At 37.9% G+C, this 19,466-nt stretch overlaps 1 protein-coding gene across 1 annotated transcript; it reads right to left on the bottom strand.

Moving 5' to 3' along the window:
- Positions 1-9,961: 9,961 nt before the first annotated feature.
- Positions 9,962-18,848, bottom strand: LOC135468968 (CDK2-associated and cullin domain-containing protein 1-like). The gene is made up of 9 exons (XM_064747465.1): positions 18,681-18,848; positions 16,929-17,055; positions 16,191-16,299; positions 15,795-15,890; positions 14,710-14,812; positions 13,193-13,282; positions 12,547-12,688; positions 11,588-11,628; positions 9,962-10,664 (listed from the first exon to the last, which is right to left on the bottom strand). The coding sequence occupies exons 1-9, from the start codon at positions 18,781-18,783 to the stop codon at positions 10,621-10,623; spliced, it is 855 nt and encodes a 284-aa protein (XP_064603535.1). The 5' UTR covers positions 18,784-18,848; the 3' UTR covers positions 9,962-10,620.
- Between the last annotated feature and the right edge of the window lie 618 nt (positions 18,849-19,466).

Genomic DNA, 19,466 nt, shown 5'->3' on the forward strand with positions numbered 1-19,466 from the left:
ACGTCTCATCACATCATCAGTGGTCCTCATTTGATACTTGAGATCATCATGTCATGGGTATGCCATAGTTTACTAGAGATTATCACATCAGCTCATCAGTGGTCCTCATTTGATACTGGAGATCATCATGTCATAGATATGCCATATTTTACTAGAGATTATCACATCAGCTCATCAGTGGTCCTCATTTGATACTAGAGATCATCATGTCATGTGTATGCCATATTTTACTAGAGATTATCACATCAGCTCATCACATCATCAGTGGTCCTCATTTGATACTGGAGATCATCGTGTCATGGGTACGACATGTTTTACTAGAGATTATCACATCAGCTCATCACATCATCAGTGGTCCTCATTTGATACTTGAGATCATCGTGTCATAGGTATGCCATAGTTTACTAGAGATTATCACATCAGCTCATCACATCATCAGTGGTCCTCATTTGATACTTGAGATCATCATGTCATGGGTATGCCATAGTTTACTAGAGATTATCACATCAGCTCATCAGTGGTCCTCATTTGATACTGGAGATCATCATGTCATAGATATGCCATATTTTACTAGAGATTATCACATCAGCTCATCAGTGGTCCTCATTTGATACTAGAGATCATCATGTCATGTGTATGCCATATTTTACTAGAGATTATCACATCAGCTCATCACATCATCAGTGGTCCTCATTTGATACTGGAGATCATCGTGTCATGGGTATGACATGTTTTACTAGAGATTATCACATCAGCTCATCACATCATCAGTGGTTCTCATTTGATACTTGAGATCATCGTGTCATGGGAATGCCATAGTTTACTAGAGATTATCACATCAGCTCATCACATCATCAGTGGTCCTCATTTGATACTAGAGATCATTATGTCATGGGTATGCCATATTTTACTAGAGATTATCACATCAGCTCATCACATCATCAGTGGTCCTCATTTGATACTGGAGATCATCGTGTCATGGGTATGCCATAGTTTACTAGAGATTATCACATCAGCTCATCAGTGGTCCTCATTTGATACTGGAGATCATCATGTCATAGATATGCCATATTTTACTAGAGATTATCACATCAGCTCATCAGTGGTCCTCATTTGATACTGGAGATCATCATGTCATGTTTATGCCATATTTTACTAGAGATTATCACATCAGCTCATCACATCATCAGTGGTCCTCATTTGATACTGGAGATCATCATGTCATGTGTATGTCATATTTTAGTAGAGATTATCACATCAGCTCATCACATCATCAGTGGTTCTCATTTGATACTGGAGATCATCGTGTCTTGGGTATGCCATATTTTACTAGAGATTATCACATCATCTCATCACATCATCAGTGGTCCTCATTTGATACTGGAGATCATCAGGTCATGGGTATGCCATATTTTACTAGAGATTATCACATCAGCTCATCACATCATCAGTGGTCCTCATTTGATACTGGAGATCATCATGTCATGGGTATGCCATAGTTTACTAGAGATTATCACATCAGCTCATCACATCATCAGTGGTCCTCATTTGATACTGGAGATCATCATGTCATGGGTATGCCATATTTTACTAGAGATTATCACATCAGCTCATCACATCATCAGTGGTCCTCATTTGATACTGGAGATCATCATGTCATGGGTATGCCATATTTTACTAGAGATTGTCACATCAGCTGATCACATCATCAGTGGTCCTCATTTGATACTGGAGATCATCACGTCATGGGTATGCCAAAAAGAAAGGGGAATGGACATTGGCTAAGTGGTTAAGGAGCTTGACTTTCATTCTTTAGAACACACAAGGTGCTGGTTTAAACGTGACCTGGAACAGGGAGTTGTAAATCCCCATAATCTGAGACTGACTGTTTGTGGGGCCTTGGTGACAATAATTGGTATAAGATGTTCATATAGTTGTTTGTGTCTTCTAACTTTCAGTGGAGACCATTTGTCTTCCCACCAGCAAACCTGTATGTCATACATGGGAAAGTTTGTCAGTAACATGCCAAAGGGTGGTGGTTTACAACAGGTGCTATGGCTTTCTCCAACTATAAAACTAAATGCCATGTGTATATGTGAAAAATTCTTAAGTATGGCGTTAAACAACTATCACATAAGTAAATAATAAAATCACAAGTAAGCCTCATCTGTTGCTGGACGTCATCATCAGTATGCTGTGTGTTAATGGATATTTTTTGATCTACAATCTACTTGAGATCATCACCTTTTTGTTACTGAAGATGATCATGACGTCAGTAAGCTTTATCTGTTTCCTGAAGATCAATACATTATCAGGGATATTCATTTGTTCACCACATCAGCAATATGCCTCATTTGTTACTGAAGATCATCACATCACCAGTGTATTATTTGTTAGTGAAGATCATCACATTAGCAGCGTGCCTCATTTGTTACTGAAGATCATCACATTAACAGTGTGTCTCATTTGTTACTGAAGATCATCACATTAGCAGTGTATCTTATTTGTTAGTGAAGATCATCACATTAGCAGTGGGTCTTATTTGTTACTGAAGATCACCACAGCAGCAGTGTGCCTCATTTGTTACTGAAGATGACCACATTAGCAGTGTGTCTTATTTGTCACTGGAGATCATCACATTAGCAGTGTGTCTTATTTGTTACTGAAGATCACCACAGCAGCAGTGTGCCTCATCTGTTACTGAAAAGTAGCATTGTGCCTCATATGTTGCAGAAAATCACCACATTAGCAGTGTGAAGATCACCACACCAGTGATGTGTCTCATTTGTTAATGGAGATCATCACACCAGCAATGTGCCTCATTTTTTTACTGAAGATCATCACACCAGCAGTGTGCCTCATTTGTTACTGAAGATCATCACATTAACAGTGTGCCTCATGTGCTGCTGAAGATCACCACACCAGCAGTGTACCTCATTTGATTCTGAAGATAATTATGTTAGCAGTGCGCCTCAATTGTTACTGAAGATCATCACATTAACAGTGTGTCTCATTTGTTACTGAAGATCATCACAGCAGCAGTGTGCCTCATTTGTTACTGAATATCTCCACATCAGCAGTGGGTGTCATTTGTTACTGAGTATCACCACATCAGCAGTGCACCTCATTACCGAAGATCCTCACACCAGCAGTTTGCCTCATTTGTAACTGAAGATCACATCAGCAGTGTGCCTCACATGTTACTGAATATCACCACACCAGCAGTGTGCCTCATATATTACCAAAGATCTTCACACCAGCAGTGTGCCTCATTTATCACTGAAGATCACATCAGCAGTGTGCTTCATTTGTTACTGAAGATCACATCAGCAGTGTGCATTTGTTACTGAAGATCAGCAGTGTGCCTCATATGTTACTGAAGATCTTCACGTCAGCAGTGTGCCTCATTTGTTGAAGATCATCACATCACCAGTGTGCCAGGTGTTAATGGAGTATATCAGCACTGTGCCTCATTTTTTACCAGAAATCTTCACTTCAAGTGTGTACCTCATCCATTACTGGAAAATCATAACTTCAAATGTGTGTGTCATCTGTTATTGGAGATCATTCTCATTCAAATGGTCTCCAGTTTTATTTGTAACAGGAGATCATCTGAGTGTGACTTGTATCATCTCATCCATCTCTGTGTCACCTATTACTGGGCATCATCATATCATCAGTGTGCATTATCTGTTACTGAATATCATTACGTGACAAATCTCCATAATTTGTAAGATTGTCACACTATTAGCATGCTTTCCATACAGTGGTATTTATCAGTGCAATATAATGAATATGTACATCCATATCAGTCTACACAGAGAGTGCAGTGTTATCATGTACACTGGTCCAGGCATGCCAAGAAAGTATACACACATACTTTAAACATAAACTAAACTGTGGTTGTAGCCCCTGTGCATAGAGTAATACCAAATATTGAAAAGAATTTGATATACAGAATGAAGTAGCTATATTTTAAGACGGTAGTTTATACAATATATTTATTCAGAAGTGATTGGATGTTTGTGGTTTTGTTTTCAAAGGTAACCAAAAATGATTTAAACTCAGTAAGAATTTTAGGCCCATTGCATTTTACACTGTGTTTGTTTCAAAGTGGAACGTAGTACACTTTCAGTGAAAGTACACAGCTCTCTTTCTCAGCAACACAAAAGACTTCACTGACCCCTTAGTAATAGAATAAGGTGTGGGATCGGCTTTTCATGCATTATCTTGCAAGATGAAGGTTCTAACACACAGGCGTCATCAAATGACTGAAAAATTGTTAAGCACGACGTTAAACCCCAAGCACTCACTCACTCTAAACCACAGAATGAACGAGAATAACTTGGCCATGTGGTCCGTCTTGCTGAGAGAGCTTGGAGGAGCAATTAAGTTATTCAAACCCAGCCCTGGAAGGCTTATTCATCATCCCGGAAAAGGTTTGAATAGGAGAGTGCTGAATTTGAATTCTTTTGTTGCTAAAAGTAAAAACAGTCCAGCTGTATCGTGTGACTTGTGAAATATGTTAGGCAATCTTTGTTGACATTAATTTACAAATCACCAGTCTCACGATGTTCCAGAGGCACAAATGACACCTCTTTCCTTCACGAACTGTAGTACCAGAACTGGACTTCTGGCAGTACACAGCATTTGTGATATTGTTACGTCTACTGAAGACCACTTGTCTCTCTACCAATATGTTCAGCATTCGCATTTACATGGGACAATCCAGTTTACTCCACTTATAACACCGACAACCATTGTGTAAGTGAAAATCTTTTGATTTCTTAGCAACAATCAAGTAAAATCAGTGGTGAAGAAGTCTAGACAGCATCCCTCAGTTGAGATTACTCGTCTTTGATCAGTGAGGGGTCCTGGACCGCTGGGTAGAAAGTGCCTTTACTGGAAGGCTATTTCTTAAAATGAAATATTTTTTAGTAACCATTAAACAAGAACTTGAATTTAAAAGAAAAGACAACAAATAATATGGCTTGCAATATATTGGAGGAGGGATAGCCACACGTACTCAGGTCTAGGTGTTGTAAGCAGAAACATCTGCATCCTTAGGTTATAGAACTTTTTTCATTTCATTGGTGTTTTACGCCGTACTCAAGAATATTTCACTCATACGACGGCGGCCAGCATTATGGTGGGTGGAAACTGGGCACAGCCCGGGGGAAACCCACGACCATCCGCAGGTTGCTGACAAACCTTCCCACGTACGGCCGGAGAGGAAGCCAGCATGAGCTGGACTTGAACTCGCAGCGACCGCATTGGTGAGAGACTCCTGGGTCATAACGCTGCGCTAGTGCGCTAACCAACTGAGCCACGGAGGCCCCCACGTTATAGAACTCATCAATCTGAGAGAATGCTGGCGTCTGGAACTGTCTCAATGTGCACAGTCTTGCATACTTTGAACTGCAATATCTCAGTTGTGCTACATCACAATAACAAAAAAACAAAAAAAAACTGGTTCTCAGATACTACAAGCCCCTATCAGATTTCACCAGACCTTCAAAATTCTCGAACTTCAGTTAACACAGAAGTAATGAAGACAAAATATCCCAAGGCTTCCACCAAATGTACCATTGCAAGATATTTTCCTTCTGACGTTTGAACACCAAATACGTGAGAAAAATTTTCTTCCAAAGCTGCTAAGATGCACAATGGAACATCTGTACCACAAAAACAGGAAATATTAGGTAGGAGATGATTTTATTGATATATGCTTGAACAGCTGGTAACAAATTATAAAACATAAAGGAGTCCATCTGACTGATACTAGTAATTTATACAAACATCTCAATTTATTCCATCGTCTGTCAAACTGTGTTATACTCCATTTATACAGGACTATTGAACATACTATTATACATGCATGCATGCATGCGTAGGAGTGTGCAAGTACAATAAGACTACGCTGTTTGACATACAGTGTCAGTAGACAATGACTTGTGTGAAAACCGTATGTAGCTGATTTTCATATGCACTTGTCCACTACAGTTAGCACATGGATATGCCATCAAAACGCCTAAGATAAAGCCTAAAAGTGGTGGTGTAAAGAATTGGAAAATTTTATCAGCAAAAAATGTGTTTGCTTTCATAATTCATAATGAAACATTAAATTATTGTAAACATATGGATGAAATTACATATCACTCTGACTTGCATCATTACAAAGGTATGGCAACCTGCTTCACTTTTCATCAGATAATGGTGCATTCAGCTTCAGAAATGTTCTCCATCTTCTCTTGTAATAGCCCAATATCACAAAAACATCTCAGTGTGGTGAAAATCTGCTAACATTCTAAATCCGCCTTATCATTTTATATTTAGCTACCTTTGTTTTGACACAAGAGATCTCCCGATGTCATGAAGCACACTTGATAGCAATTTGTAAGCCCTTAACTACTTGTACCATGATAGCATATGTTGTGGAGATACATGCATGAAGTGCTCATAGCTAGGGGCTACTAAACACTAAACATGCTTTATAAAACCTAAGCTTGAATCAGACACCAGCAGTGTATTTTCCACTATTAAAGAAAATGCTTACCACATGTATTTACACTAAAGGTGCAAAGTTTGATTGCTACTTCAGTCATGTAGAAGCAGCTAGCAGTGTGTATTAGCTAAGTGTCAGCTATACAATAACATGTAAATTAGTCTTCCACTGGTGTTCCAGAAAATCACTGTATATCCCAGCAAGCTGAGGTGAAATTAGCACTGCTGATTCCACCAGACTATTAAGACACAGTTTTAATGGAAAACCACTGAAATCACCCCAATGCCCATGGGTAACGACTGCAAAGACCAATTGCTTGGGAAAAAAGTAACATGCCTGGGCTATGCGAATATTTACAAATTTAGACCCATTTACTATGTCACCATGTTTCAGTTTCTAATGTGGTCTTAAATATAATTTCATTATGATGTGCTGGGATCAAGGTTCTATTGCCAGGTCTCTACTGGATGTGTTTTATACAGTAATTAATTATTTGTTCACAAATATCATCATCATCTTGCTTTTACATAATTTGTCTGTAATCTGCATATCATGGTTAAAATGATCTTTCTAACAAAAAATTATATACAATCATACATTAACATTTACATAGCCCATGCGTGTTACAATTATCTAAACAATAAATCTCTCAAACCAAGGTTTGCCTGGAACTTATCAAATGTTTATAAACTAGATTCAGTGTGAAACTGTATCACTAACCTTGGTGATAAAGATCCACTTCATTTTCATGGATTAAAAAAGTTTTTGTCAAGCATCATAAATTCCAAGCTGAGGTGGTCAGATGTGTGACAGATACAAGACATTTCATACAGAAGTATTAGCAAAAAAGGCAAACAAATCCCACAAAAAGTTCATGTCATCTTGCACGCAGGTCCTTCTTCGAGTTACACTAGATCAACAGACTGAGACATATTAAAGCTGCTTGTTCCAGCTAAAATACATAAAGCAGATATCCAGTCATAACATAATTTGCAATATGAAATTGGTGATCAAAGAAATGGCAGCAAGCACAATTTTACAAAAAACAGACCCATACGACTTTGTTTAATACACTCTTGAACAGTTTCATATGTACAGGATATAAATTTCAGGACTATCTAAGGAACCCCATTGGTCAAAATAAATCTTTAATTAACAAAAATACAATGCACAGAGCAAGTTTATATTGTTTTCTCTCAGTATTAAATAATGTGTTAACTCAACAATTAGGGTAATTAAGTCATTATCAACTGTGGCTTTTATTTCCACCAGATTTTCACATCCTAGGGCAATAATCCAGGAGCTATGGCAGCGTGAAAACAGAGTGGTTGGTAATAACAGATACCGTACTTCATGATGTTAACAGTGGACACACTCTGTACTGAGTGCTGTGAACTCTGATTACCTACCACTCTGTTTTCACACTAAAATTGCTTTGTGCATTTATATTTTTGTTTAGTATACATTGCACATACACACAGAAATATGAGCGTACTTTAGGTGGAAGTATGAGAAGACAGCTTTCAAAATTAATGATCTGGACACCAAATGACACAATGGGTATGTCCTTGAACATAAGACTTAACCTTACCATGTTAAAAGAGAAAACAGCAGCTTATTGATGCTTGTTTTTCCAGAGAGGCTACTAGCTAAAGTATTCAAAAACAGCTTCAAATATTATTCATTGATTTTTGATAACATAAATTAATTGATAGCTCAATTCAACATACAGTTTAAAGTGGTAACCAATATCAATACTCTTGTGATGCGAATCCATAAAGCCATAAACCTATATCAAGTAGAGATAACATTACATGCATTACAGACACCCAGGGCTTCAGACCTAGATTGTAACTATGGCTCTCTAGATTAATATGATCATTATCCAGCTTCACACAACTTTGTTTCTCTCACTACTGCTTGAGCAACCCCACATTACACATTGCCAGGGACTGGTATGGACAAACTGGAGCACTTATTGCCAGGGACTGGTATGGACAAACTGGAGCACTTATTGCCAGGGACTGGTATGGACAAACTAAAGCACTTATTGCCAGGGACTGGTATGGACAAACTGGAGTACTTATTGCCAGGGACTAGTATGGACAAACTGGAGCATTTATTGCCAGGAACTGGTTTGGACAAACTAAAGTGGACTGAAGCATTTATCAGTGAAGTAATCACTGAGGTGATGATTTTGTGTAGAGAAAAACAATCAAATCAAACCAAAACACACACACACCATTAAATCCAGTAAACCTGACAGTTTATAAATGAACACTGACAAATTGGACACTCTCCACAAGACAATTTCATAAAAAAAACCTGTGCTAACCAAATCCCTATTGTTTCTGCAGCTGATCACTATAGGCTGCATTCACAAAAAGAGCACAGAGGAAGCTTTATGTCAATATCGTTCTTGACACTCCTCTCTCAAACCCTGGAAAAATGAGGAGTGAAAATCTCATTCACAAACAGCGATCTTGTGTTAACTTTCGGCATTTGAAACCTCATTCTCATGTGGGATCTACACAAGAAAAGAGACCCAACTATGCCCGTTGGTCCTTCAATTACAAAGAATGGATACATCAGGAAGTATGTCCAAGGTCTTTTGGGCTGATCACATATGGGAAACTGTAAATCCATGTACGGAGTTTCACTGAATTTGTCACAGTAGTTTTGAAGACATAATAAACCTCAAATAGACATCAAATTTAACTCTCATAATAGACATCAAATTTAACCCTCATAATAGACATCAAATTTAAACTCTGACCTGAGACAGTAGGTCCAGTGTCATTTACACTGACCATAATCTAACTTACTAATATGATCAAAGATCACAGTCACCGGTATTTAAGCTGGGCATAAAATTACATTGAATTTGGCTTGAACCCTGCCCTGCAAAAGTAGCTCCAGTCTATGGCAGATGCAAGTGAACTGAGAAAGTCAGATGAGAAGGTGATTTGCACTGATCAAACTTTAATATGTTTTGGGAGATCTACCAATAGATCCTTGAACAAAGTTTTATTCAATTTGGTTCCACAACTTCCAAAAAATAAAAGAAGTCAAATCCAGCAAAATATTGTTTCAAAATATTCGTATTTGATAGGTTGCTTAGTGCTGCAGAGCTTAACAATTTTACCAAATTTTACAAAGATGCATAAATTGATTCTCCATATTTTCGGGTGACTGTATGATAGATAGAAATACATGTCTGTAATAATACACGAGTGCGTAGCCAATTCTAACTCGTTTTGGAGAGCTGACAGTTTGTTTACGTTTCAAAGAGTGACTTGACCTATTAAGGCGACACTTTAAACTCATGTATACTCTTCAAAAAAAAAAAAAAAAAAAAAAAAAAACAAATATTTACAACTTCAACAAGCTGGAGTGCTAAGTTACTTTGCCAGGAGAAATATCTGATTGGTTGTATCACACACACGCACAAGGTTAACTTGATTCTATCAACTGATGTTTCACCAAAGCTGTAGTTTTTAAATTACTAGCTACAGCGTATGAAGTTGAAGAGTCAAAATGATCCAGGCTATGATACACCATAGAGTTGCCCGGCAGTATCATCTAGTCAGTTTTACAATGTCCCACAATGTTTCAGCTGTATCTCATGTTACATGGCTTTATATGCTCAATACACAGAAGGTTGCACACAATATCCCAGGTTTGCTTTGTCACACAGTCCACAGCTGTCTCTCATTCCATTTTTCCAGAGCACTGAGCAATAGTAGCTAATGGTATGTAGATAAATAAAGATTTAGCTATAAAGCTGTAGTACAACAGCTTTATTTATTGGCTGAGCAAACAGCTATCAGTCATTCTCTGTAAGGGAGTTGCTAATAAGCTGACATACACGGCTATGCTCAGCAATTTTATACCTGGTGTGCACAAGTCTGTGTACACTGCACAAAACAATGCTCTATTGTGATGACACAGCACCACAGCCGACATGCACACGCACGCACACACAGGAAGCCTGAGAACAACCGCACTGGTGTGTTCCTACAGGAAGTAAACGTCAATGATGGCATGGCAGAGTGAGAAGCGTTCAGCCAAAGAGTAGATAGCCTCCAACCAGAAGAACTGGCTACCATCTGCTATCACAAAGAATCCAGTCGTGGATAATTAACAACGGGTACTGGCTCTGAAACCGAAATTTATTGACAGGATTTAACTCTTCGCACTTGCGATTTTATAACTATTAGCTCCATTCATAGCTACCAATTATCTGAATTCAATCATTAATGATGCTTTTGGATAAGTTTTGTGACAAGTTGATACAGTGAACCAAAGTACCCTAATTTTCCAACCTTTTCGCATATGAAAGAGCAACTTTCAGATGCTCCTTTTTGATTTGATTTTGGAGACAAAACTACACTGATTGGGTGCTTGCTGGTTTCAAGGCTTCACAGAATAATGCCTTTAGAATATGCTTGAATAAAGACCTTGCAAACATGTGAAAAGGTCGAAGAATTACAGTATGTGAACTACATATTAATTTAGTGTATACAGTTTTACTGCCACTTTCTCCATCAAAACATTCTCTCTTCAAAGATAATAGTGTTGGGTTACTTGATGTTAAATTCTTCTGCAACTATTCCATTCATACAACCATTCACAATTCAACAGAACTTCTATGAATCTTATACTGATCTCTAATCTGTTATTCTGTATACGCTCTGTCTATTTTATTGTTGTACAATGTTTAAACATATACGCCAAAGTGTAGGCTGACCAGAAAGTTGAAATAAATTAATTTGCGACTAAATCAGTTTTTAACCATGCCAATAAGCATGATAAGGCCTCAATGAATTATCTCCATTGATGTCCCTTTTTCACATAAATATCACGTTTTTTGTAGCGTGCTGTGACTCTGAAAATAGCTAACTGAATGACCCAGCCTTCGAGACAGGGATGTGTCCAGTAAAAGAGCGAGAAGAACCAGTAAATTCCACAGACAATTTGACAAGGATTATAAGGAACATCCCATGGTTTGAATACGCACAGGTTCCTAAAATGAAACAACATTCAAGCTTTGTTTTACCAGAGAAAAACGTTGAGACTTACTGACAGATTCTTCCTCATTTGGTCTCTTCTGACTCTCCAACCTGTTATTATAAACAAAGCACTTTATTTATTTATTTTATTTAACAGGTCTTTTATGCCATACTTAAGAACATTTCACTGACATGATAGTGGCCACCACAAAGCACTTTAAGTAACTTTGTAACATTAAAAATTTTACTCTAACATCATATAGTGATTTCTGACAACTTATTTTACACATAGATAGTTGTCAGACAGGAAATTTCTCCCCTGCTTTCTTTAGTCTTGGAGAATTTGTGGAAATAGACAGTGGAGTGAGTGAGTGCTTGGGGTTTAACGTCGTACTCAACAATTTTTCAGTCATATGACGACGAAGGAATCATTAGGGTGCATGCACGTGTAATGTGCCTCCTTGTTGCAGGACGGATTTCCACCGCTCTTTTATTTAGTGCTGCATCACTGAGACGACTTACCGAAGGCAAGTAAGCGGCCCCGCCCAAGCCATTATACTGATACGGGTCAACCAGTCGTTGCACTATCCCCTTCATGCTGAACGCCAAGCGAGGAAGTTACAACTTCCTCTTTTAAAGTCTTAGGTGTGACTCGACCAAGGATTGATCCTGGATCTACCGGTTCCGAAGCGGACGCTCTACCAACTGTGCTATCCGGGCCGGTAAATAGACAGTGGAAGCTGCTCTCTTGTTTGGTCTTACATGAAGGTCTACACATGACGTGTTACACATGTCAGAGTTTGTCAGCATTTATTTATATAACCCATCTACAGTTGGTTTACTTCACCCACAAAAATGGCAGCTAATGCACAAGTTAAAACTTGAAGTCCATGTACAACAGCAACAACAAAAAAAACAGCAACTGAATTTCTTAGTCTGAAACAAAAATTTTCCATTTAATTAACCCTAACACCGTTAATATCTGTTGGCAAAAAATATCCTCAAAAAGTACCTTAATTGTGTACAAACCTGTGAAACTCTGGAATATTATAGAGAGCAGACTGCATTTCCTTTGTCTCCTGAATGTATCTCTCTAAGTCCTTCTCTGAAGTAGCAGGTAACACATTGGGGATGTACTTTGCAAACAGCTGGGGCTTCAACTGAGCGAACTCTGGAAATAGTAGAATTATACAAATGCAACTTCTACATGTATACAAACTGATATGGAGGAAATATACAAACCACCTTCAATATTGTAATCTGTCTAATATATTACCTGGAGGTCAACTTGACAAGGATTTATGTTTATTGTGTGATGTTATTTGTCCTTGCCCACTAGTTGAATTATGAAATAAGGTTCCTGTGATGGGCGTCTCCACAGTTTTACAGTCTTATTTATTATTTTATAAATGATGTTCAAACTGTCTTTACAGAGAATTGAATGGAAAGTTGCATAACATCTAGCACGCACTGGTTACATTATGTTCAGTCTTTCTGTGACGTCTTACTTTATGGATGGACATTTCAAGTTTGGTCCCCAAATGGTTACTAAACAGAAATGGAATAGTTTTCAAGTGTCTTCACTGTTCTAAAAGGATGACATATTACATGTAAATGTATAAGCAGAGGAATGTGTAAAAAGAACATGCACAATTATAACATTTGGTGCCCTTACCTTTGTTCAGAAGGTGTAAGTTTTTAATCATGGTTGCCATGGTAGGAGGAGAGATAAGGAATGGATGACTACTGACTTCTTCTAACAGTGCTGAAATAAAAACAAAATATCAATGTTTCAATTTTTCAATTTTCAGGTTTTGTTTAACAGGTAATAAAGAAATCATCATCTCAATTTTCAAGGTGTTTATTTGTAAATTATACATGAATGAACAGAAATGAATTTTGTGCCAACAAAGTGAATGCCACATGGTCTTTACCACTTAATGAACAGGAAAGACATTTCTAAAAAATAAAAAGGGAAAAAAATAGGTACACCCATATACATCTTCGAAGGCAAGTGATATAGATCTGATACCCTATTCAATCTGCTGTAAATGTCTTTTTATTTGTGGACATAAACTTTCGTGGATTTGGTAAGAAGACACATTCGCCGGAATCAACTTTCGCTGATCTTAACAGAATTTTTGGACAACTGCTTAAACTTCAATATAGAAATGTCAAGTAATAAAACAACTCAAGCATGCAAGTAACAATGTTATCATTTACCTGTAAGATGTGACAAAAATTCTATGCAATACAGTAACTTGATCAGACAAAGGAAGTTAATCCTCCTAAACTTTTAATCTTTTGAAGATGGTTAATCTTTATAAGACGAAGCCCTTACCTGCTGTGTTAGCAAATATTTGTGTCACTCACTCCGGCAGACGCTGAAGTATTACATGTGATATAAATAAATCCCACTGTTTAATTCTCATGCATCAGCAGTGTGAGTGAAACTTTGAGTGAACTGTGACAGATTTGAGTAAATTTCTCAGAAATCATCATTATGAAAGGAAGTCTGAAGTGCGGAAACCCCAGAGCGATGTATAGGGCGCGTCGGAAAGATGATCTGACTGGAAGGCGAGTACAGTCACTGAAAAATCAGCCTCTCTCATCGTATGTATATTGTATCACCTACACACACCCAGTACAAATTATCCATTTGTATGTCTCTACCCCCCCCCCCCCCCCCCCAATAAATCAACAACAACAAAAACGTCGCATTGTGGTGGACACTCAGACGGAACTAAGCCTCTTAAAAGAAAGCAAGATTAACTGATGATCAATTAAACCGGATTTGAGAAAGAATAGATTCTAATTAGGTATTGCTAATTAACATGTTTGAAAAAGTATTAGAACTGCAGTGCTTGTTAACAAATTTACAACTGTAACGCATGCTACATTAATAAATGACTTACATGGGTTTTATATTCAATGGCACTTATTTTTGCAGGAATGTGTTTGCTGCGAAATCTGCGAAAGTTAGTACCACGTGAATAAAAAGGCATTTACAGCATTCATGTATCATACCTTGGCTCGAGAAGAGGACCCACATAATTCATCAACCTTTGCATACTTGAGAACATGTCTCTTTCCAACTTCTGGCTATTTAATATATTTTTCTGAAAGCTGGAAAATTTGTGTACATCCGCAGTTTTTGAACCATAATTACTGGGTTTTGTCTCCAATACTTACGCAGTAGAAAGTTGATATGGTTCTTTGCCACATGAGATGTGAAGATCTTCTGCAGTTCTGCATGCAAATCTGTTTTTAATTTCGTTTCAACGTAAAATCTGTTCTGTAAAGAATAAGGCATCAACAATTGTCAATAATAACCTTAGATGTATTTCAATACAGTTGTAAACACATTCAGTTGACTAAAAATATTTAATCAGCTGCCACCGTTCATATCCTTTGCCTTTGTCTTTGGATAGTTATTTAGCGTCATATTCAAAAATTTTTCACTTATATGATGGTGACCACTTTTAGACTAGAATGTGCCCTAACAGCCAAACTGTCCCCACACAGTGACACACATGTATGTCATACTGTTAAAAGGCAAACAAGTCTCCAACAAAGTTCATGTAAGACCACAAGAGAGCTCTGCTGACCGTCTTGTGATGGAGGGTCACATATGTTTGGTTGTTATTCGGAGTGGGTGAGTGAGTGATTGGGGTTTAACGTCATACTTAGCTATTTTTCACTCATATGACGACGAGGAATCCTTAGAGTGCGTGTAATGTTGCAGGACGGATTTCCACCGCTCTTTTATCTAGTGCTGCTTCACAGAGATGACTTATACTGATACGGGTTAACCAGTTGTTGTACTAACCCCTTAAGGCTCAACGCCAAGCGAGGAAGCTACAACTTCTTCTTTAAAGGTCTTAGGTGTGACCCGACCCAGGATTGACCCTGGATCTACCGCTCCCGAAGTGGACGCCCTACTATCTTTGCTATTGGTGCCGGTGATGGTTGTTATTTGGGATCATTTATTCCACAGCATTATTCAAAACTTAGGTTACACAAGTTAGAGGAAATCTCTGCTTTTCACAAGTCACAAAAGTGTTTTGCTTACCAGTCACAGTCAAATCAGCTAGTGCTGGATTCCAACACAACAGATCTTTGGTTAACAGACTATTGTCTACAAGCTCATGCAACACTTGTCTAACAGCAAAGGTTTCAATTTTGGCTTTGTTGTAGGTAAACAAGTGAAGTTATTTAAATTTATTTTGGTTCAGCTTTAGTTCAACTTTCCTTACTGTGGCGTTCAGGATACTTACCATGTAATTGAAAATTGGTACGATGCCACTCAAGGCTTGCAGATACTGGTTCATTGCAAACGCAAACTTCTCTACGTAACTTTTTACATCAGTTTTCTAAAAAAACAAACATTCAATTCTTTTTACATATCATTGGTTTCTGATCTGGCAGTGAAGTACTGTGTGACATAATTGATGTCACTAATACGCCAATGGCTGGATTATATAGACCGATAGGAGAAAAAGGACTACATTTCGAAACTTACAGTTATCCTTCTATGCCAATATGGCATTCACACTGTGTGCATACTGACACAAGAACTCCTTTTAAGTTATTATTTCAAATCATACATCCAGTCGATTAAAACGTAAATTTTCACATATGAAGTATTCCCATACTGAGCACTTGCTACTCACGCTATTTTCCAGATCCACGTTGAGCCTGTCCAGGTGACTGGTGATATGTCTCAGTAAATCAGCATACAATCTCTCAGAAAACTGCTTACACACACACTTATATACACAACTGTCAAAACAAGAACATACAGTTACTAATGTAGAACGTCTCAAAATCAGCCTCTGGTTTAAGGTATTAACTGTTCAACTGTTTCATATAAACAAAATAGGAACTCAATAACACAGGGATTTTAATACAGCAGTATGAGTCTGATAAGCAACACTGGAAATCTTTTACAATGGTATCCCAGGATATGTACTCTCTTGCTTTATGCTTTCATCGTTCTCCATTTCTTGAAAGTCAAAACTGAAACCATCAAATAAATTTTGTAGTTGAGCTTAGAACTTGAAAATATGCAGAACAAACAACCCAAAAGCCCATTCAGACCATGGGGCCCATTCCATCGGTAATGCAACTTCCATTATGGTGCAAGGTATGAGCCTTTGTAAAAACTAAATGGTTATGTGATTGATCAACTGAATCAGTTACCAGGTTTTAGTTATTTAATTTAAAAGCTTTAATCTAAAAGTCAACAAAAAAGATAAATAGAAAATGTGTTAAAATAAGGATGTAGCTTGATACACTCTGTGCTTAATTGCATAATGAAAGTGGGTTGCTATGTTGTACAGGTTGTAAGTTAATAGGTGTTATTTCTTCAGGGGAGTTTACTAAATGTTAGCTCTTCCTGTACAACTCACCTATACATCTGCTCATATGATATGGGAATGTAGCCCCCTGGGGTCATTGTCAGCAGTTGGTTCATGGCACTCTCAAGCTTGGGCCAATAATGAGTCTCGTAATCTTCCACTGTTAATGTCATCATCACTACAATAGCAAAAAGGTTTAACCTGTTTAACATGTGGCATGTGAGTGCTTCTATGAAAGTCATGAGACAGACAAATGAAAGAAAAAGTTAGGAGCATGACGGCATTTGAACTTCAAGATATTGTTTTTGTTTGTAAACAATGGAGAAATTTTATCAATGAAATGGCATGATCATCTTACAGCAACCAAGAATTTTTGAAAATACTAATAGCCGAAAGCTCGAGTACACGGACTAGTATGTTGAAATATTTAGATACATCTTAGTCATGACAGCTCAACTTCTAGTCATAGAACCTACCAGTCCCCAAAGTCGTGAAGACTGCAGCGTGAATAAGCATTCCATTTACCTCTAGTTGTCCAAATCCACATCGTAACATTTCCCCTTCCAATCGTCACACACAATTTTGTGATGGCAATCTAATCAAATATAATTTTTCAGGAGAATGCATCCTGGTATGACTGTGTGTGTGGTGGTTTGAAGGGGAGGTTTGTCTGTCCATAGTCACAATCGTTACAGCTATCAATTCCAGGTAGGTGTTCCCATGTGTCATCACTAGTAAATCCACACCAGCATGAAATTATAGTGGAAACTGGATAAATTCCAACTCCAACCACCATGTTTGAATGCATACTCCTCTCAACCAATACATGGGAGATAACTAATGACACTTCTAGCATATTTGGTACATAATCTTTTCTTCAATTTTGTTTAATTTACATAAGGAATGTTTTTAGTGCTCAGTGTTGATTATGGTTCCCTCTAGGTCCTTACTGGTGTGACTGATCCTCAACAATCAGCCATAATGCATGTCAAAAGGTCTAACTTGACTAATAGTTGCAGTGGTAATTGCATACGATTCCACTCACTGTGAGGTGTATGTATTCAAACCTGGCTGTTGGAGTTGGAATTCCTCCAATTTCCACCATAGTTTCATGCTTGTGTGTGTTTACTAGTGATGACACATGGAACACCTACCTGGGATTGATAGCTGTAACGATTGTGACTATGGACAGACAAATTATTTGGTGCCCTGCAGTAGTATACTGAAACCAGCAAGGTATGTTTATGGAACAAGATAGAGCACTGATAGCATACATAATCACAGCCCTAAAGAGCTAAAAAATGGCAAGATTTCGCTACAGGTTAAGCAGCCATGATTTTGGCATATCTAAAAAATTCTCAATCTACCAGTGAGTGTACTGGTACTCAGATTACTTGGTCCTCGTTAGCTTTTTTTATCTTCCTAGCCACTTGATGTAGATGCTTGTGGAACTGCCAATCTGTGTGATGACACTTAAAATCCGATAATGTTGTATACCTCTGTTATTTGTGTTTATCTTCCAAATAACCGAATAAAGTACATATTTTACAAATAGCACGTTTTACCTCTCGCAAATGAGTCAATTTATCAACAGGAATGACGAAATATATCCAAAACGTTTCTCTTTACTGAATTTTAAAATTAGTGTTTGTTGAATTAAAGATAACACGAAATGACAAGTTGTTGAAACAACGCATCTTCAGGACTGTTATAAATGCAAGCAACAAGCTGGTTGGTTAACATGACGTTGTTGTTGTTGTTTTAGGCAGATCACAAATGACGTCCAATGTTAGGACACCTTACCCATACTCCCTGGCCTCAAAATGGAAGGATTTTGTTTCTTCTTGTCATCTGGCGGTTCCGATTGAGTGGAATCCGCGATGTTCTCTTCCATGGGCTCGTCCATATTTATTATTCCACGAAAAACAGGATTTTTATGTCACTTCTCCCAGCTTGTCAACACTTACGACATTCCTACCTCCTTTACGACAGAAACTATAAAATTCCAAAATGAAGGAGTGATTTCGAAAACGGACTTGTGGTGCATGCTTGCTTTTAACTTACATTCACATTTACCTAGGACAAAATGACTGTTCATATCTGCTTTTATATATTGGAGGTTATGAATAAATACTTTCCCGACAAATAGCATACAGATTGGACTGGTTTGCATATGATGTGTATACATATGACACGGGTGCTTGGGCTGGGTTTCAACCCATGCTCGTGAAATCATCCAATGCCATGCTCATGAAATCACCCAATGCCATGCCCATGAAATCACCCAATGCCATGCCCATGAAATCACCCAATGCCATGCCCTTGAAATCACCCAATGCCATGCTCATGAAATCACCCAATGCCATGCCCATGAAATCACCCAATGCCATGTCCATGAAATCACCCAATGCCATGGTCATGAAAACACCCGGGCCTGTGAAATCATAAGAATGTCTGATAAAAGCAGATGCCCACAGAGTAACATTTCATCAATATGAGCTTTATGATCCAATATAGAAATTAGGTGATGGGAAAAAACAAAAACCACTGTCGGGGTAAAGTGGGGACAGCCAATTGGGTTAAGTGGGA

Source organism: Liolophura sinensis, chromosome 6 (assembly GCF_032854445.1).
Source record: "Liolophura sinensis isolate JHLJ2023 chromosome 6, CUHK_Ljap_v2, whole genome shotgun sequence".
NCBI lineage: Eukaryota > Metazoa > Mollusca > Polyplacophora > Chitonida > Chitonidae > Liolophura > Liolophura sinensis.